This window comes from Miscanthus floridulus, chromosome 18, assembly GCF_019320115.1.
Source record: "Miscanthus floridulus cultivar M001 chromosome 18, ASM1932011v1, whole genome shotgun sequence".
In the NCBI taxonomy this organism is placed as follows: Eukaryota; Viridiplantae; Streptophyta; class Magnoliopsida; order Poales; family Poaceae; genus Miscanthus; species Miscanthus floridulus.
Window position 1 is genome coordinate 14,657,776 of NC_089597.1, and position 21,902 is coordinate 14,679,677.

At 45.4% G+C, this 21,902-nt stretch overlaps 2 protein-coding genes and 1 pseudogene across 2 annotated transcripts; 2 read left to right on the plus strand and 1 right to left on the minus strand.

The window, feature by feature from the left end:
- Positions 1–1,453: 1,453 nt before the first annotated feature.
- LOC136521014 (hypersensitive-induced response protein 4-like) lies at positions 1,454–4,334 on the plus strand. The gene is made up of 5 exons (XM_066514737.1): positions 1,454–1,820; positions 2,431–2,551; positions 2,635–2,726; positions 3,363–3,459; positions 3,675–4,334. Exons 1-5 carry the CDS (start codon positions 1,626–1,628, stop codon positions 4,034–4,036), a joined length of 867 nt encoding a protein of 288 aa, XP_066370834.1. The 5' UTR covers positions 1,454–1,625; the 3' UTR covers positions 4,037–4,334.
- A 74-nt stretch (positions 4,335–4,408) lies between these two features.
- On the plus strand, positions 4,409–17,814 carry LOC136521015 (probable protein transport Sec1b; annotated as a pseudogene).
- A 300-nt stretch (positions 17,815–18,114) lies between these two features.
- Positions 18,115–21,534, minus strand: LOC136522199 (uncharacterized). Its single transcript, XM_066515996.1, has 5 exons — positions 20,221–21,534; positions 19,768–20,141; positions 18,943–19,691; positions 18,756–18,860; positions 18,115–18,668 (listed from the first exon to the last, which is right to left on the minus strand). Exons 1-5 carry the CDS (start codon positions 21,091–21,093, stop codon positions 18,478–18,480), a joined length of 2,292 nt encoding a protein of 763 aa, XP_066372093.1. The 5' UTR covers positions 21,094–21,534; the 3' UTR covers positions 18,115–18,477.
- Positions 21,535–21,902: the final 368 nt, after the last annotated feature.

Here is a 21,902-nt window from a genome sequence, read left to right on the forward strand (position 1 = left end):
CCGTGGGCGTGCCCGCTGTGCTCTGCCGCCGCACGCTCCGCGCCCGGGCAAGGTGTAGGCGCGCCTCCCGTGCCCGCAGCAACTGCAGCGCCCGCCATGGCCAGCCGCCGATGTCGCTACCCGGCATCGCACGTGCAGGCGCACTCGAGCCATGCGCGGCTCCTCGCCTTCCTCTCGCGCGCCTGTGCTGCTCTCCCTCCCAGCTTGCCTAGCCGGCCGCCGTGCCCCACAGCCACCCCGAGACGCCCATGCTCTGCCGCCGATGCCCCACGCCGCCATGGCACACCGCAAGAGCGCGCAAGCCCACGGCCCCTCCCTGACACCTCCTCCGCACGCCGTAGCTCCACTGCGCTCGCGCACGTCTCCACGTCGGCTGGCCGTGCACGCACACAGTGCTGGCTGCGAGCTCACCACGTCGGCCGCGCACATTTGCCGCGCCGCCCTCCGTGGTGGCGGCGCGCGCTCGCCGCATTCCATGTCCGCGACGGTCGCCGCTCGCCGTGCAGCCCTCTACAGTGGCCTCACGCACTCGCCGCATGCTGTGCCCGAGATGGCCACCCGCTCACCGTGTTGTGCCCACACCGGCCGGCTGCTCGCCACGCCGCCCCACACGCTGGCAGTGCACGCACACAGCGTTGGTCGCGATGCGTGAGCTCGCCATGCCGGCCGCGCACGCTCGCAGCGTTGGCCGCAGGCCTCCTGCTTTGCACGCCGCCAACGGGACGTAGCAGGGAGGAGGCCCGGACGAACACCCTCGCCTCGGGTCGCGTCGAGGTCGCGTGGGAGAACACGGGTCCCCGCGGCCCCTGCTTAGCCCACATGAGCTTGTCTCCAGCGTGGCTGCAGCGAGCGACGATGTACGGTGGCGCTGTTGTCGATGCCGCCGGCGCCCAGACTGCTGTCGTGTCTTGCCGCGATGCTGCCGAGCCAAGCTTGGCGTGGGCCTTCCTCTCCTAGCGCGATGGCTTGTGCGGGCAAGCCCTGTCGAGGATGGCACGGCGACGTTCGAGGCCATCGCGGGCAGGCCCCATGGGAGCGCGGCGCGACGACGCGTGAAGCCAACGCGGAGAGGCGTGCTTGCCTAAGTAAAATATTCATACTTTATGTTTGATTGGACGTGAGCCGTCGGATCCATGTTAAACGGTGGACAGAGGTGCGAACGTTATGACGTGACTTTCCATAGGAAAGTTACTGAATCCGCATCCGCGCGGCATACGGAACACCGACGGATAGAGAGGATAGGGATGAGAGGGTATTTTGGACATTTATACTAACCGAACCCAAATGTAACGGTGAAAAATGAACGGAACACCGACGAAATAGCTTGGAGAGCAAAGAAGTTCAGAACGATGGCATTTATGTGCGGTCAATATTTTTAATGACTTATGTGTAATTATAAACTTTTTTAATGGCATATATGTAAAAGCCCAACAACAAACCGCTTTTCCTCCTTCCACGCGTCCACCCTCCCACACGCAAGGTCGCGTCGCGTCGTGAACCAAACCCGCGGGCGGAGAAGGGGACACGCTGCGCGGGCAGGCACAGGAGCGTTGCCGCCGCCGCCGCCACCGGCACGAGATCGAGGAGGGATCCCCCGCTCTCACGCCGCTCAAGGGCCGAGCGAGATGGTGAACTCCTTCTTCCTCTTCTGCGGGTGCGTGGACCAGGCCAGCGTGGCGGTGGTGGAGAAGTGGGGCCGCTTCCTCCGCCTCGCCGACCCGGGCCTCCACTTCTTCAACCCCTTCGCCGGCGAGTGCGTCGCGGGCGCCCTCACCACCCGCGTCCAGTCCCTCGACGTCCGCGTCGAGACCAAGACCAAGGTCCGTCTTGCCGCCTTCGGCCTTCCCCTCATCCCCTCCTGCTCTAGTAGGCTTACCTTCTCGATCGCGCGTAGACTGCGATTGGTTTCCACACTTTCTAGCCGGATTGCCCGTATCCCGTTCTTGGAAATCTCGCTCGGTGACGGATTTGTCAGCGCTCCCTGTGCTAGATTGGTGACTTGATTGCTGCGATCGCGCGGGATTGCATCATGCTGGGATTGGGGATCTGTGTTTGGTCCAGGACACCGTCGCCACTTGTGTCTCCCTTACTTCATTAAGGGGATTGGAGTTACTTCATGGTCCGTGGAGTAGTAGCGGTACCCTCTTTTCCATGTAGATTGGTGCGCGACCGTGTGATGCTGGAAGAGCATTGTTGATGGGCATTATCCAACAGGCGAACTTTACCTGTTCTATGTAGTATAAATTGGTCAGCTGTTGAGTAGCCATTTTTTTGCTCGATTTGCAAGTATGGCCTTTACAACACTATTAACATCTTGCCCACCATGTGGTGGTCTGAATCTGTCTCTAGTTCCGTGAAATATCCTTTGCCTATGGTACTTCTTGCTTGTTTTCTAGTTGAAACAATTGGTGGCATCCTTTTCCTTTGCAGGATAACGTCTTTGTCCAGCTGATCTGCACAATTCAATACCGCGTTGTCAAGGAAAATGCAGATGATGCATTCTATGAGTTGCAGAATCCCCAACAGCAAATTCAGGCCTACGTCTTTGATGGTGAATTATTAGCACCGAACTTTCTTGTTTTTGTACTGTTTCTCTTAATTATAATCTGACACTTGTATTTTTATGAAAAAAAGTTGTTCGAGCCATAGTGCCAAGAATGAATCTGGACGATCTCTTTGAGCAGAAGAAGGATGTGGCGAAAGCTGTACTGGAGGAGCTTGAAAAGGTAATTTAGAGGCCTGTTTTGAATACTAGTAGGGGATTGGCTCAAAATCATTGATTCTGCTTGCAACTCCGGTGACACATCTTGCAATTCTCCTGGTGATAATTTCAAGGAGTTAACCATTCTGCCTATAGTCTGCTTCTGATTAGCAATCTGTTTAGTGATTACTGCAGCCCCTTTTTTTGTTTTCCTGGTTTGCCCTATGTGTATCCCTACAGTTTAGCTTTGGTTCAGTACATCCTAAACATACCGTTTTGTTGCCTGTGGACCTCTTTATTTCCAGTAAGTATTGGTTTTATCATGTGTATTAAAAGGACAGTTTTGTAACTATTTGATGAACTTGGTTGTGTGACAAGTAAACGGTTCATAGACAAACAACATGCTTATCTGTTTTGACACCATATTTGTTTTCGATGAAATCAGAATCTTGTCTGGTTGATATTTAGCCTATGTTCGATTCGATTGCTATTGTTTAGTTCTGTCCTCAGCACATTGTTTCCTCTGTATTTTTTGGCAATGTTTAGTAGTCTGAGGTCATGTCAGAGTGATCCAATGTTCTACCTTTTCTTGTATGCCCTACTACATATGGCTGTTCTATGTCTTTCCTGGCAAATTCAATAAACTCTTGCTGTTGTACAGGTGATGGCAGATTATGGTTACAGCATTGAGCACATTCTCATGGTTGATATCATCCCTGACGCTGCTGTCCGCAAAGCAATGAATGATATAAATGCAGGTATTATGCCATTTCTGTACATGTGAGAATTGCCTCCAGATTATGCAGCTTGTGAAATGTTTACTGAACTCTGGAGTGTTCTTATTAAGATCAAACTTTCTGGTGGTTTTATGCTATCTTCTGTAGACATGCTTCCTTATTTTTTATATCCAGTAAGTAGCATTTTCTGTCATTTGCATCTGTGCTCACTTAAGTGGTCAACTCCTATCACACAGCCCAAAGGCTCCAGCTTGCAAGTGTTTACAAAGGAGAAGCAGAGAAGATTCTTATGGTGAAGAAAGCAGAGGCAGAAGCCGAGGCGAAATACCTTTCCGGTGTAGGTATCGCCAAACAGCGGCAGGCAATAACTGACGGACTTAGAGAGAACATCCTGAACTTCTCACACTCGGTGTCGGGCACCAGCGCGAAGGAAGTCATGGACCTGATCATGATCACGCAGTACTTTGACACCATCAAGGAGCTCGGGGATGGTTCCAAGAACACCACGATCTTCATACCTCACGGACCGGGCCACGTGAAGGACATCAGCGAGCAGATCCGCGACGGCATGATGCAAGCCTCAAGTAGCAATGTGTAAATCACCTACAGTCCTACACGATTGGAGACGTTTCAGCTCGGGATGAGGTCTCAAGTACCATGTTCATAGTGTTAGATCGTTATTAGTGTTAAATAATGAGTGCTCGGGCTTTCGGCGAGTCTGGAGTTGTTTGCGGCCTTAAAACTAGTGTGGTTGAATTTTCTGTAAAAAATGTGTTAGCCCGAATGCTCGACCTTACACGTTCTTTCCAGATACAAGTCATAGTGACCTGCCCTATGAGATAATGTATAGTGACATGCTGAGTTGGAAATTATTTACATGGTTCTACACTTCTACTTATGTATAGTTTTGCATGCTTGCTGCTGGCAGAGGCACATAAACAGAGTTTTTAAGATTTGGTTATTACGCGATGGTGTGTTCGTCTCACCATCACCAGCTGCATCAGATTGCTGGTTGTGCTCAGTCACAGATTATAAACAAAACTGCAGATGCAATGCAAAACCACGCTGAATTTGCATGGCCTACATATTTGGGACAACACCAAGCTTGCAAATTCACGCTGAATTTGCATGGGCCACATATTTGGCACAACACCGAAGTCACCAAGCTTGCAGTTTCAGGTGCGCCAACTACCGACCCAACGTGCATGCAACAAAGCTGCAACTCGCCAAGACGCCAACCCCCTCCCTCTCCCGTCGGCGAGCGAGACAGGCGCGCGCGCCTGCCTATGGCGTCCTCCAGTATCGTCGCCCTCCTCTCTCTCTCTCTCTCTCTCTCTCTCTCTCTCTCTCTCTCCCCCCCCTCTCCTCCCAGCGGGAATCGCGGCCGGCCCCCTCCCTCCACCCCTCCCCACCGCGCGGGCATGCGCGCACGCACGCACCCACTGCGGGCGCTCGTCGATCGCCATTTCCGGCCCCGGCTAAATCAGGATATAGACTAGTGAGAGAGCGACAAGAGGCGGAGGAAGAGGAGGAGGAGGTGCTGGTGCTTGTGCTGCTGCTGCTGGCGTTCGTGGTGGCTGTGGAGGTGCGGAGATCGTCGATCGGTCGCTGCGGTTCGTCGGCGGCGGTGTCGAGATGTCGGTGGACTTCGGCGCCCCGGCGGATGACCCCAAGGTCTTCCGCAACATCTGCCGCGACCGTACGTCCACGCGCGCGCTCCTGATCTCGAGTCTTCCTCACATCTTCTATTCTTCATGACGAATTGACGATTCGACGGCTCAGTTTCTCTGTTGTTTGTGTTTTCCTCAGGGATACTGAAGGACTTGCTTAAGCCTGACAAGGATAAGGAGACCAAAAGCTCATGGAAGGTAATTTTTTGTTGTTGTTCGTACACAAACAGCTTGATTTATGCAAACTCTGTTGTTACTGCTTCATATGTTCTCTTTCCTGCTACGTTTCCTACTATCTTTTCTTTTTTATAAAACGCTGCAGATTCATACTTTGAGAGACTGTATTGTATATTAGGACGTACGAATTGGTTGAAAAGAGAACTTGTGCCATCTTCATTTAACATGGATATTGGGATTTTTTTGTGCAATGTTTATGAATTATGTATGATCCTTTCTCACAATGTGTAACCTCGTCTCATGGTATTGGTATTCTAGGGCCCGTCCGCAGTTTAAGCCCTTTTAATTTAAATAAGCTTCATTGGTCATCAGGAGTCGGGAAGTGAAACAGTTATGTGATTTTCATTTGTCATATTTGCAGGTTCTTATAATGGACAAATTTACGGTGAAGATCATGGCTTATGCTTGCAAGATGGCAGAAATTACAGATGCAGGGATTTCACGTAAGTTGCCTGGACCTTGATGAATTGTCATTTATCATGAAAACATGTGGTGGTGACTATATGTTCTTCCTATTGTTTTTACTTGGGATGCATCTTACTCTTTTCAGCCAATAACACCTTATTTTCGACTTATGTTTGTGAAGTAAGATAGTTAAGTAAGCTTATTGTCATATCCTGCAGTTGTAGAAGATCTGTTCAAGAGAAGGGAGCCAATGCCTTCAATGGATGCAATCTACTTTCTTCAGCCACTGAAAGAAAAGTAATTTTTGACAGCTTTGGCCTTTTCTTTTGTCTTCTTGAGTTTAATATTTTCCGTTAGTCATATTGAATTTTTGCCTTTTAAACATCTCAATATGAATCAACAGTGGGGTTCACATGACATCAGCTTTTGCTGGTTCTCCAATGATAAAGTACCTATGTGGTCAAAAGCCACCCTCTGTGGTGCTATCTAATTTTCCATGTAGTCAATTTATACGCCATATCATATTGAGGCCTCTTCTCTGATACTGTGATGCATACATTTTGCAATCTGCAGTGTCATAATGCTTCTGTCTGACATGTCTGGGAGATGTCCACTTTACAGGAAGTATGTTTGTATTGTCATTTCAATTTGCAGCTAAAGTATCATTTTCAAAAGCTTCAGATGTAATAAATTTACTAACACATTGATGATTTCACTCCGAACGCTAGGGCATATATCTTCTTCAGCTCACCGATTCCTAAAGAATTGGTAACTTACATAAAGAATGACAGTAGTGTAATACCACGCATCGGTGCACTAAGAGAGGCAAGTTACTTCACAATGTATCTTTCACTATTTTGAGCTTTGGCAGAAGTTCCTTCTAATGCTGTTATTTCATTAATTGCAGATGAATTTGGAATTCTTTGCTATTGACATGCAGGTATTCAACCTCTGATCTATTCCATTTCAGACAGATCTATGAATTTTGTCTCCGCTTTTGTTGGTTGCTGCCTCAGAAAAGTACCATAAACTGATTTTATTATTTCTTTATTTTGGGTTAGTATCAAGTATCAATGTTCAACAAAAATAGTGTACATAGGGTGTGACCATTGTATAGTTTATACAGAGCAAGTGGATGCTGACATGAAACAATGTCATCGTTAGATTTGTTAGACACTTTGGAGCTTCTGTGTTTGCACTGTGAATGAAAATTAAATGGTTCAAAACTTTATGAGGATGGTGTACATATTCATAATGTCCTTGAAACTAAAATCATGGAAATGAATGTAACTAAACATGTTGGGTGCACTTGTATTTGCATGTTACTGTGTCTTGCTCTTTGTCTATAATACAATTATTATTGTACCCAGTGCAGAGAGCTCCCACTCTGTGCGGGGTCTGGGGAAGGGTGTTAGTGGCAAGCCTTACCCTCCCCTATGCAATGTGAGGAGACCGCGACTCGAACCCGGGACCTTCCGGCCACAGGCGGTAAGACTCTACCGCTTGCACCAGGCCCGCCCTTCAATACAATTATCATTGTACTTTACTTTATATGCCATATATGTAGGGCTTTGTAACTGACCATGATACGGCCCTAAATGATTTGTATGGCCCGAGTGAACAAAATTCTAAAAAGTTCAACGATACTATAAGCACGATGGCTACTCGCATTGCGACAACATTTGCATCATTGAAGGTATGTTGCCGAACTTCATTTGCTATGCTCTATTCATGCCCACAGTTAATTAGTAGTAGAAACGTCCATGTGTTTTGTCACGCTAAGGTATTATAGCTCTTCCATAAAGGGAAACCAGTGTAAAAATCAGAAAAAAAAAGGCACTAAATTCTGAGTATATTGTTCATAGCATTCCTACTTGTTTGATTCTATACTGATGAACATGTTAGCCAGTGGGATGCTGCCATTTTGTGCTCATTTCCTAGATCTTGATAAGCACCTGCACGTTTTTTTGCTTGATCTGCATTACAATTTACCTGGGCCATCACCTCGTGTTGGATTGGATCATTACACTCCAGAAGCGCGAACCCAAAAACCCTCACTTAGCCGTTTCAAAATAAAAACCCCTCACTTGTAATTTATGCATACACAAAAGAATGTGTTTTGAATTAATATTACATCAGCATACCCTAGATGAACTTTTCTTTTCTTGAACACGCAGGAGAGTTGCGTATCATTGCATTAAAAGAAGAAGAGAGTTACAACACACCCAAACACCCTTTTGTAGCCCTAGATGGAGGTTAGAACCTTGATATAAATATATTAAGAGCAACTATGAAGTAGGAATACATGGTTTTGGCAACCATTTTGAGAGTATAAGCTACAATGCTAACTATAGATGCTGAGCAGCTATGAATATCTCCTGTCTTAGTTAGCGATAGAACTAGGTTGGTGTTTAGCCTCTATTGCCTTATCTATGAATAAAGTATAGTCTTATTACTCTCTTTTTCTCATTGAACATGAAAGTTGATTTGACTACTTTGCAGGAATTTCCATGTGTACGGTATCAGGCGCCAAAAGGAGATGCTTCTACAACAACTAAATTTGATATGGTTCCAAAGTGGCTTGCTACTGCTGTTTGGGATATCTTGTCAAAATATAAATCAACTATTCCTGAATTTCCCCAGAAGGAGACATGTGAACTGCTAATTGTCGACAGGCCCATAGATCAGGTGCTAAAGCATACACTGAATGCTAAAACACTTTAATCATTTGTTCACTTAAAAATACAGCAAAGAACTTCAATTTATTCATTACAGCTTACAACAATTTCATATGACTGCAAAGATAGCACCTGTTATTCATGAATGGACCTATGATGCAATGTGCCATGATCTACTCGAAATGGATGGCAACAAATACATATATGAGGTAATTGCCATATCATATTTGTTACGAACCTTTGGGATCACAGAGTACAGATGCTCCAGAGGTGAAGGGGACCATATATAGAGAGCCGCATGGCTAAATATAGAGTGGGCCTATAGATAGGCCTATAGATAGAGCCTTAACCATACACTTAACACCCCCTTCAAACTCAAGGTGGAAGTGGAGGATCTGAAGCATTGAGTTTGATCAAGTGAAGCCGATGCTGCTCCCGAGTTTGTGCTTTAGTGAAGAAGTCAGCCAATTGCAACTCTGAAGGCACATACTGGAGAGAAATAGTCTTCTGATGACAATGAGACCGAGTAAAGAAAGCATCCACACCAATATGCTTTGTGAGTTCATGCTTCATAGGATCATTAGCAATTTGTATGGCTCCTGTATTATCACATAGAAGAGGTGTGGCAACATCACAAGAGATGCCTAAATCAGCCAACAACCATTGAAGCCATACAATCTCTGCAGTGGTAGTGGCAAGGGCTCGAAGTTCAGCCTCTGTACTAGAGCGAGATACAGCTGCTTGCTTCTTGGACTTCCATGCAATAGGAGAAGAGCCAAGAAGAATGCAATATCCAGTGATGGAACATCGATCTGTTGGGTCACTCACCCAGGTGGAATCCGAGTAAGCATGAAGCTGAAGCGGACTATCATGCGCATAGAGTAAACTTTGAGATGATGTCCCCCGTAGGTAGCGTAGCACGCGAAGTAAATGTCCAAAATGAACAGAAGTTGGGGCACAAACAAATTGACTCAAAATATGGACTGCATGAGTAATATCCGGCCTAGTGACAGTGAGGTAAACAAGGCTGCCCACAATGTGTCGATATCGAGAGGGATCCTTAAGAGGTACCCCATCAGTGGGATGAAGCTGCAAGTGAAGATCCATGGGTGTGGCAGCAGTTCGACTATCAGTGATGCCTGAACGAGCAATAAGATCTTGTATGTACATAGACTGAGAAAGATGATAGCCCTGAGTAGATTGCTTGACCTCAATGCCTAAGAAATAACTGAGAGGACCCAAATCAGACATCTGAAATTCAGCACTGAGTTGTTGCTTCACATGGGAAATGTGATCTTTATCATCACCCGTAATCAGCATATCATCAACATAGAGAAGAAGCAACGTACGGCCACGTGGTGACAAATGAACAAATAAAGCCGGATCATGATCACTAGCTGAAAAGCCAGTAGCCCGTATCACTGAGACAAAACGCTCATGCCAAGCACGAGGAGCCTGTTTAAGGCCATATAAAGCACGGCGAAGACGACAGACATATCCTGGAGGAGCGACAACACGCGGGGGCGGTTGCATATAAACTTCTTCAGTCAAATCACCATGAAGAAAGGCATTCTTGACATCCATTTGAGATATGGGCCAAGAAGAAGCTGCTGCAACTGCAATTAATGTACGGACTGTCGTCATATGAGCAACAGGTGCAAAAGTCTCATCATAATCTAGACCCTGAGTTTGCTGAAAACCTCTGGCAACAAGACGGGCCTTATATCTCTCTATAGAGCCATCTGACTTGGTCTTCACTTTGAATACCCACTTAGATGTAATAGGTACTGTGTGCGATGGCAATGGAACAAGATCCCAAGTGCCTTGACGATCAAGGGCGGCAAGTTCCTCAGACATAGCTAGCTGCCATTCTAGAATTTGAGAAGCTTCCTGATAAGTGGATGGCTCATCAACAACAACATGCACTTGGGGAAAACCGTACTTCTCTTCAGGATGAATGGTACTGCGGTCTCGAAGATTATATCGTGGAGCAACCTGTAACTCATCAACATGTGAATCATCAATGTTATTATTAGAAGCATCAGCAGCGGGCTCATCTAGACTAGCCATGGTGGGAGAACTAGACGGAAGCTGGGAGGGACGACGGCTGTAGACACGTGTAATAGGTGGTTTTGAAAAAGATTGAGATGGGGACGAGGATGTTGTAGGAGGTAAAGGTGGTGTGATGGAAATAGGAGGATCAGATGGTGCAGAGGCATCATCGGTGGATGAATTTGGAGGAAGGCTCAAAAAAGAGGTGGACTCTGTGGGAGAATATGAAGGGTTAGTGGAAGGGTTATAAAAGAAGGGGCGATCCTCATCAAAGGTAACATCACGAGAGATGCGTATGCGACGGGAAGAAGGGTCATAACATCGATAACCTTTATGCTCAGGACTATACCCTAGAAAAACACATTCAACAGATTGTGCAGTCAATTTTGTGCGCTCACGAGGTGCAAGCAGAACATAGCAAGTGCATCCAAAAACTCGAAGATGATCATAGCTAGGAGGAGTACCAAAAAGTACTTCACCAGGACAGTGATCAGACAATTTGGATGAAGGTTGCATATTGATGAGATAGACAGCAGTGGAAACAGCTTCTCCCCAAAAAATGAGAAGGGACAAATGATGAAATCAAAAGTGTGCGAGCTGTCTCTATGAGATGGCGATGTTTTCGTTCAGCAACACCATTCTGAGCATGAGCACCTGGACAAGAGAGCTGTGCAAGTGTACCCTCAGACGATAGAAATTGGCGAAAGACAGCAGACAAGTACTCACCCCCAGAGTCTGAACGAAGAACTTTAATGGGAGCTGAAAATTGTGTGTGAACCATTCGAACAAAAGACTGATAAATGGAACACAATTGTGAACGATGTTTCATGAAATAAATCCATGTATAGCGAGAATAATCATCAATAAAAATGACATAGTATTTATGGCCACCTTTTGTAGCAAAAGGTGCAGGGCCCCATACATCAGTATGAATAATATCAAAAGGTCTAGCAGAACGAGAAACACTAGAAGGGTAAGGAAGTTGTATTTGTTTGCCAAGCTTACAACCCTTACAATGAAAGCTAGACTCAATAGAGGTATGACCTAAACAACCTTTATTTGTCATGGACGACAAACGAGACCCGTAAAGATGACCAAGGCGATGATGCCACTTGGCAAATGAAGAGGCTGAAGACGATGCAGTGGATGAGACATGAGCTGTAGATGGAACGGACGAAGAAAGACGTAGAGTGTTCAAAACGTAGAGGCTAGAAGCACCTTTACGGCGATGGCCAGTCCCAATCACTTTCCCGCTGCGACGGTCCTAAATAAAACAAGATGAGTCATCAAAACCAACAAAGCAATTCTGGTCGGTAATTTGACCAACCGACAGAAGATTCATAGACAACTGAGGTACAAAGGAAACATTGGGTATAGAAAAGTGATTATTGCAAAGTGAACCCTGATGAGTGATATGACAATATGTACCATCAGCTGTCTGAACAGAAGCACCATCAGGGACCGGCTTGCAGGCAACCAGCTGGGACTGATCAGAGGTCACATGAAAAGAAGCGCCTGAATCAAGCACCCAAGCCGAGGGAGCACTAACAGTCGAGGAAGTAGCCACTGAAACTGAGCCTCTAGGAGTGGAACCAGTACCACGACCACGACCACGACCACCATGAGCAGCACGCCGTGCACGATACTCAGCCAACTTCTCTGGATGATGAGAGAAACAATTTTCTGAAAGATGACCAGTCCTGCCACAATGCTTACAAGGTTCGGCAGAGGTACTATTGGGTGCACTAGTCCTCCGAGAAGCTGCCAACACACCATGAGACACTGTAGAGGACAGGGACTTGAGACGAGTTTCTTCTGCAAGCAAATCTGACAAAGCATTTGCCATAGTGAGATCAGAAGAACTGTGAAGCAACCGTGTACGAATGGAATCATACTCAGCTCGAACTCCCATGACAAATCTATAAGTGAAAAACTTTTCAATAAATTTATGTGCTGGACAAGAATCAGCTGAACATTCAGGTACCATGGAAGTCAATGATCCCATCAATCGATCAAAAGCAGAATAGTACTCATCAATGGACATATCATTCTGCTCTATGACATGAGTTTGCTGCATAAGACTATGTAAAAGAGCCCCACTGTCCTGTACATAGCGTTGCTTTAGATTTTCCCATATGGCCTTAGCAGTTTTGAACTTAGATAGACTCATAATCAAGGATTGTTTAGTACTATTGACCATAGCAGCCATCACTTTGCCATCATTGATACCCCAATCCTTTACTGCAGTAGCATTACTACCATCCTCCTTAGGCTTAGGGGCATTGTCAGTTAAATGATGTAGTAAACCATGACCCCTTAAAGCAGTTTCTACACAGAAGGCCCATTCAGGATAATTTGGACCCTCTAAAGTTATACGGATGACAATTGCATTGAGCTGAGACTGAGACATGATGGAAACAACTGCTAACAGCTGACCAAGGAGGAGGGAGGCAGCGATCTGTTACCACTGTGGTATAAGAAGCAGACGACCCCCTCTATTTGCTGAACGTGCAAGACCTCCTCTGCTCTGCTCCCACCAGGCGGGGGAAGTTGGAGACTGAAGAGGCGTGGAGCAGCGACGAGCGGAAGCAGATGACGATCAGGACCTCCTCTGCTCTGTTCCAACAACAGGCGGGCAGAACAGAGAAGCCGGAGATTGAAGAGGTTGAAGAGGCGACGAGCAGCGACGAGCGGAAGCAGCAGGCGACGATCCCCGCAACGGAGATGAGTCACGAGCGACGTGCCCCGCGACGGATGATTCGCGATGCAACTCACGAGCCGCGACGGAGACGAGTCGCGATCCAAGTCGCGAGTGATGTGGACATGCGGACAGAAGCCTCGGGCGGGCGATGAGACAGCAACGGGCCGTCGGGCGAAGAGGCACGGCGACGGGCCGCGCGAAGACGCACGATGAGACGGCGACGGGCTGTCCACGCGGGAAGACAGGCGACGAGAGGGTACAGCGACGGGCCGCGCGAAGAAGAGAGGATCCCAAGGAAAAAAATGGATCGTGGGTCAGACTAATCTAATCCTAACCCTAATCCCATAGCTCTGGTACCATGTTACGAACCTTTGGGATCACAGAGTACAGATGCTCCTGAGGTGAAGGGGACCATATATAGAGAGCCGCATGGCTAAATATAGAGTGGGCCTATAGATAGGCCTATAGATAGAGCCTTAACCATACACTTAACAATATTATTAGTGAGATACAAATTCTCTTTAGTTTTCTTATATGTTAGTGTTATTTTATATTGCAAGGTGTCAAAGATGGATTCGGAACCCTAAAAGAAGGAATCTTTATTAGAGGATCATGATCCTCTTTGGCTTGAACTTCGCCATGCTCACATAGCTGATGTAAGTTCGATGTATTATATTTGTGTATTCTGATTTCTTAACTTTATTCTGGTCTATTATTCCTAACACTAATTAAAATGACAGGCTAGTGAGAGGTTGTATGAAAAGATGAATAATTTTGTTGCCAAGAATAAAGCAGCACAACTTTCAAGGTGCATAACCTTTCTCACTTTTGAATGTAATTGCAAATATATTTTTAATCCATGGTGTATTGCAGTACCGTAATCAAGAATATGCTTTTCAACTATGAATTACTGGTACTTTTCACAGTTCTAGGCTGCTGATGGCATTCATATTGTACTTCACCTTTTGCATACCCAGATACCCCTTGTGCTAGATATTTATCTGTGACACAATTATGAAAAGTTCATATATGATTGTATATTCATCACTTGGATAACTTATTTTGTTTGGACCTGAATTACACTTTTCTAAGACAAGTGGTACTAAAATAGTCTTAGTTTGTAATTTAATATAGGTCTATCAGTTGCTAGTGGCGCGGTATTTGGTAGTGATGTTAGATCACATGATGTATTATATTTCATAATAAAGATTGTGATGTTTCCATTTTCAACTAGAGATGGTGGTGAAGTCTCAACAAGGGATCTGCAGAAAATCGTTCAAGCATTACCGCAATACAGTGAGCAAGTTGAAAAATTGACACTACATATAGAGGTAGATGATCATTTTAATAATATTGTCTACATGTTTTATGTTGTCATGTTTAATTTTTGTATTCACAAGTCATAAGGTCCACTATGTGTTTGAACCATGAGGCTGTGTAATTGCCTCACTCATATCTGGTCCCCATATGAGTGAGGATCCTGTTGGGGTCCCCCCCCCCCCCACCCCCCCCCCCCCCCCCCCCCCCCCCCTCCCCCCCTTTTCATCTCTATAATACAAGGAAACACAGCTCTCCTGCGTTTTCAAAAAAAAAAGTCAAGGTAATATTTCCTATATTTATAAGTTTACAAGAACTTTCATATAGACGCAAAAGGAAAATATTATATTATCAACAACAACAAAGCCTTTAAGTCCCAAACAAGTTGGGGTAGGCTATATTATGTTCTGGTAGATAATTTATTAAGGGACACTAAAAGATGGTCCACATCTCATGCAATAGATTCCATCTATGTAACCAGATTGTGGCCTCAGTAGGTAAATACATTATTTATATAAATGATAAAAGAAATGCCATTATCATTCGTTTTACATTTTCAATGCTTTACTCACCTAGCTAAGCCTAGCATATGGTTCAAAGCAAGCAATTGTTGTTTAAGACACTTGTTTCACATTAATATATTTTATATTTAGTTTTTGCAGCATATGGTTCTGTGTCTTACCTTTGAACAATCCCTTTGCCTCAATTCTAATTTTAAATGATTAGTTCTAAAACTTTCGATCAATCTCTTGTTCAGATTGCTGGAAAAATTAACAGGTGTATCAGGGAGTACGGGCTCCGTGACATTGGGCAACTGGAGCAGGATTTGGTTTTTGGAGATGCGGGAGCAAAGGAAGTGATCAGTATCCTCAGGTCAAAGCAGGTTTGTACAGAAAGAGAAACAAAAAACAGGCTTGCTGCTAAGTTGCTGTCATTTTGATTTTGTTCTTTGCTTGACATGCTTGTTCCATTATTAAGGATATGAGTCCAGAAAACCAAATGAGGTTGCTGATTATATATGCAATCGTATATCCAGAGAAGTTTGAAGGTGACAAAGGGGAAAAGTTGATGCAGGTATTTCACATCAAAATTTTCATTGCTTATATGCAGTACAATGATGGCATCAATAATGCAGGCCTAGTTCCAGATACAAAAATATACAATCACAGAGGAAGTAAAACTCTTCTTACACTAATTATGAGCATGGGCATATAAAGTGGAGTCAGAGACTAAATATCTAGAAGGTGGCTTATATTTTTCTAGTTGATGGCTCTTACAAAACTCCCCTACGCCTCTCCTAGATTAGTAAATCTGTCTTCTAGATTAACCTCCACAATCTAGATTGACGTAAACCTATGTTGGACCATACTAGGGGCCTTATAGAGACTTTTAACTTGACTTTGCAATAATGGAAGGTGCACATGAGCGAAGCTTATTCTATCATTTAGATCTTTATTGAAAATTTATAGAAGTATTATATCTAATTTTCTGTTGAAAATTTTCATGTTATGCTATGTCATAGCTAAATGATACAGCGCCAACTTATTGATACGCAGCTAGCAAAGCTTCCACATGATGATATGGATGTAATAAACTGTTTAAGATACTTGGATGGTTCAAATACAAAAAAGTCATCAAGGACTGGTACTTTCTGTCTCAAATTTGATGCCCAAAAGGTAAGCTTATGATTTTTCTGTACAAAGGTGAAGTCATGACTTTGTTTGAAAAACATACTTTATACAACCTTCCTGTCTATTAACATTTTTTTGTTGCAGAAGAAAAATGCTGCGAGAACAGACAAACATGATGGTGAGGAAACATGGACTTTATCACGTTTTTTCCCGCTTATTGAGGCGCGTGATTACTAATCTTTCCTTGTCTACAATCCTTACCGATTTACATCAAGAATCGCTTACAATCGCTGAAACAAAATGAAGCTCATTTTTTAGTTTATGGCCAAGTATTTAGTCCTTGTTCTTGAGAATTTCTTTCAAGGACATGTGCTCTTCTTTACTTGTTGCTTGCATGGGTTTTCTTCTAAATTTTGGTTACATGCTGAGCTATCAGTTGTAATAGTTGGAGTTCCTTGCTTCACTAACAGGAGCTGATTGAGAAACTGAGCAAGGGCGAATTACCTTTAAAAGAGTACCCATCTATGAGTGAACCAAGTTCTGCTCCTCAAGGTGCCACACAAACTGCATCATCAACTGCACGACCAGCACAAAATCCACAACCAATGTCTATGAGATCAAGGCGGACACCAACATGGGCAAAATCTCGAAATTCCGATGATTCTCAATCAAGGTAGTAATTGGACATAATCTTCTATTGGACCCGCTCGAGCAATATGAAATCCATTTACACATATTGTTTTGGTCAAATAACCACTTTATTATCATGGTAAATTGGATTGACAGTGATTCTTCAGTCCTGAGACACGCATCAGGTGACTTAAAGAGGCTAGGCAACCGGATTTTTGTCTTCATGGTTGGTGGAGCTACTAGATCTGAAGTACGTCTTGTGCTTATACTACATAAAAAAAATACAAATTCCCAATCTGGTTGGCATATTATAAAATATTTATCATTTCATACCCCAATGAATCAGTTGCGCACGGTGCACAAGCTTACAATGAAAATGAAGCGTGAAATCGTCTTGGGCTCTTCTAGCATCGATGATCCTCCACAATTTATTTCGGTAAAAACTCAACTTCTCTTCAAGGTTCTACTATTTTCATTTTCATTAAATCTTTCCACTGGACTGCTGAAATTCAGCCTGCTATGTTCATGCAACGACTCTGCAAGTGCAGAAGCTGAAGTCGATAGGTAGTGCTACTAAGGCCTAGAGCTTGTATGCCGAGCGATGGAATGAATTCGCACCTTATAGTACTCAGTATAAGGTACATTCCCTTCTTATTGGCTCCCTGTCTTTCAGTTCTAAATTAATTGGCTCGAAGTATATGTAACAGGTTTGCTTTTGCAGCTTACAGTAGACATACTTCACCAATGAACAGTTCCACATTTTACCAGGATGATGTTGTCGATTGTCACTAGCGACCGATTGTCTATTGAACTAATCACAGTTATTCTTCTTTATTTTTTGAATTGAGGAAGTGAGCTGGCATATCTGGATGTAAAATAAGAAATACAGAGTATGTGTACAACATTTTGTTTGTTTTTTATGTTCTTGTTGACAAACAGATTAATAGAAAAGACATTAGGACGTTTTGCAAAAATGTTTAGTCTAAAATTGATGTTTATTATATGATATAGAAACCGTATTGCACGGATCTAAAACAAAATTATGGATAAGGTTGAGTATGGAGGGATACAAAATACTGTCTCATGGCCGCATTGTTAACCCCATTGCCAGTTGCCACTCAGCTTCCTTTGCTTGCTCCCAACTATAACAGGTCACTCTGGACGGGGAGTACCCTTTTGACTAAGGACCTTCACCATCACTGTAATCTCAGAGTACTGTCATGGATCTAAGACTTTACGAAGACGGTCCCAAGAACCGAGGGTACGTACAAAGTCCATAAAAACATAGGAAGCACAAATTCCATTAAAAACATAGAAAAAAAATTGAAGATCAATGAACTGAAACATGAGAACACCTGTTTGCATTCATATAGCTATTAGCTAGCAACTAATAATTAGCTCTTTAGGATCAAACAGGTCCAGTTAATAGCCAAGCTAATTTCTAGCTAATACACAACTAACAACTATCTTACTAGTTGGGCCAAACCAGCTAATAGGTCGCTAGCTAATATTAGCTATGAGCTATTAATTAGCTTGCTAACTATTAGCAGCTAATGGATCAAAAAGGCCCTAAATATATACATAATTAACCCTTACTCATCTCCTGAGTACTTCAAAAGAGTATATATTACAGGTGCATTGACCACGATTAGGTAATACAGACCTAGTTTCCAAAAGTTCTGCCTGCCGGCCTTGCCTGCAACTGCACCATGAGGTCGTCAACCTCGTGTTGCAGGCGCTAACTGCATCCCGATGCGGCAGTGCCCCCCATCAGCTGCTGCTGCTACTGCTTCATCTGTCAGCTCAGTCGGGAAGTTACCCAGTCGCTCGGTGACAACCTCAACACTGTCCGGGGTCGAATTGTCAATCGAGAACTTGTTGCAGGGAGCATTGAAGGCATCACACAAGTCTGTAATCGCACAAATAGCTCGTGCTACATCGATCAAGATGATAAATAAAGCGATATACAAGTGCTGAGAATAAGTCATGGGCTTACCAGCAGCTTTCTTCTTGGCATCCTGGAACCTCCGGCTGAGGGAATCACGATCCGCGCGCACAATGTCAAGCTCCTTAGACAGATCACTGGCCTTCTTCTCAAAAGCTACAAGAATTCGAACCAGATTACAACCCATAACATATCTGAATTAAAAATAATTCCGGAGATCAGAAGAAATTTAATTTACCTCGAGCGACCTCGTTCTCCTGCTTCAATTTAACCTCCAGCTCCTTGTTCTCCTGCTTCAATTTAACCTCCAGATTCTTGTTCTCCTGCTTCAATTTAACCTCCAGCTCCTTGTTCTCCTGCTTCAATTTAACTTCCAGCTCCTTGTTCTCCTGCTTTAATTTAACTATCAGCTCGGAGGCACGTTTGAACTTGAGAGTGATTTCAGTGAGTCTAGTCTCAAAGAACGTCGTGGCCTCCTTGACCTTCTCCCAATCGACCTCGACACGCTCCATCTCATCATCGATCTCCCATAACAGGTTGCTCTCCATGTCCTTCATCTGGACATAGAGCATCCCTGGCTCCTCCTCCTGGGCCTTCTTCCCGTGTACCTCTCCCTCCACTTCAACGGAGTCAGTAGCGAACCCAACGGACTGCTGACTGGACCCCAGGTTGTCACATGGGAGAGGCCAGCAAGGCACATGCGTCATCTCGATTGACTCGGGAACAGTCAAGGCGGACAGTGTTGTAGTAGGAGATTGACATGCTGGCGGTGACTGGAGTGAACGTGGCTCCGATAGAGGTGTCGGAGACAGAGAGGCTGCCTGTGGAGGCAACAGGGGCACGGACTCGTTGTCTGGCATCTCCTCACGGTGTGGGGCAGTCAGATCTGCTGCCTCCCTGCTGGCAAAGGTGCTTACTTCCGTGGTTGGCGAGGCACTGGAGTGCAGCAACAGACAGGGTAACATAACATCCTTGGACAACTTCTCCCTGCAGCACAAAAGGATTTAAGCGTTCAAACAGCAAGGCGTAAACTAAGGACAATGGAAGATGACTCGGCACTTACTCCCTCTTAAAAATCGCCACCCTACCAAGAGATGACAGATCTTGCAGCCCCAGGTCTGGGGTGGAGCAGGCGAGGGCCTCATCGGACTTTCTCTTCTTCCAATGGGACATGGTCTCCGTGTCCCCATCGTCAGGCGCCGGCTGGGCAATTGGCGCACTGTTGCCAGACTCTCTCTGTTGTGCCAGCTCACTGCAGGAGCGGGCCACAACTTCATTGCCCTTCTGTTGGACCAACTCCCCAGAGGAGCCGGCACCAAGGGTCCTCGGTTTCTTCAGAGGGGGCTGGCTGACTATGGTGGCGCTGACCGTCGCCTGTGGCATGTCTACTCCCTGTTCGTCTTCCTCCAGAGTTGCGGAAAGGTACTTGCTCAGGTCCTGTAACAAGAGCATCAATCAATTACCATTAATGATTCAACAGCTTATAAGAAAAACTCAAGAGAAAAGGAACACTTACATTTTCTGGCGGTCGTTTGTGATGACACGGAAGTGGCTTGCCATTAGTGCAAATGTTAGTATCAGTTGACACGAGCTGGGCCACCCGGGAAAGAATATCATCTTCAGTCAACTTTATCGACCTCTCTCGTGTCGGGTCAGAAATACCTGTGAACTCAGACATCCGATGGCACCTCTTCTTAATCGGTTGGATCCGACGACACACGAAGGTAACGACCAACTGGGCTCCGTCGAGCCCATTTCGGATCAAGCCATTGAAGTGTGGGATGATCTTCCCCACCTCGGCCATCTCGTCTGCAGTGGGGGGATTACTCCACGACGGCAGCTTAACAGGGCAATGGCTAGCAACGAAGTCAGGCAGCGACGGCTTCTCGTTGCGGCAGTAAAACCACCTCGACTGCCATCCTTTGTTGGATGTCCACAGCGGAATGGAGACGTATTGCGTCTTCGGACGAAGCTGGATGCGGGCTCCTCCAATAGCGCAAGCACAGGTGTTCTTGCCGTTGTTGGGATCTCGCTTGCTTACTGGCCTCACACAATATAGCCATTTCCACAACCCGAAGTGCGGCTCGATTCCCAGGTACGCCTCGCAGAGAGTGACGAAGATTGAGATGTGGAGTATACCGTTAGGGTTCAAGTGGTGAAGCTGCAGGCCGTAGTAACCGAGGAGACGGCGGAAGAACGGATGCGTCGGCACCGAGAACCCACGCTCGAAGAAGTCCGCGAAGACCACGGTCTCACCGGTGCGCGGCTTCGGGACCGCTTCGCCGAACGCCGGCCGCCATCCAATCAATGGCTTCTCTGGCATGTACCCAAGCTCCACCAGTGTGCGGCATCCGACCTCCGAGACACAGGATTCTGCCCATTCCGACATCGGAGCTCGGAAGTAAATGATCCTCAGTTGGAACTTGGTCGATAGGCTCCTCCTTCACATCACGGCAGACTGCATCCACCGCCTAGATCTAGACGGAGACGGAGAGAAGCTCACATCAAAGCAGACTGCATCCACCGCCTAGATCTAGACGGAGACGGAGAGAAGCTGGAATCTAGAATGGCGATGACGGGCTCAAGGATGGGAGAGATAGAGCAATGTGGCTCACGGAGTGGAGCTCGAAGAGTCGAAGCGGGCTCGGAGCGCGGAGATGGCAGAGGCGGAGCCGCGCTCCGAGGCGAAGGCAGTGCGAGGAAGAAGACGGAAGTGTTGGGCCGTTGGGGGAAACCGGGAAAGTGAATTTTGTCGTCTTCGGGACGGCTCATACATTGTTGGCGAGGAAGAAATCCTTCATCTTCCACACGACCGGAGCTGCGGCTGTGGACCACGGGCTGTGGACCACGCGAGGGGCAGCATCCTTAGTTTAGTTGGACGAAATTTAGGAGTTTGACTACCGTAATATTTTTGTTTTTATTTGATAATTAGTATTTAATTATTGACTAATTAGGTTTAAAATGTTTGTCTTGCGATTTTCAATCAAACTGTGTAATTAGTTTTTTTTCGTCTACATTTAATGCTCCATGCACGTATCACAAGATTCGATGTGATGGATATTGTAGCACTTTTTGAGAAACTTTTTTGGAACTAAACAAGGCCTCAGTGCAAACTAACATGTACAAACATGGAAACTATAGTTGAGGACCAATAGATGTTGATCTATTAGATAAGGTAAAGAGGTTTAGGTGTAAAAA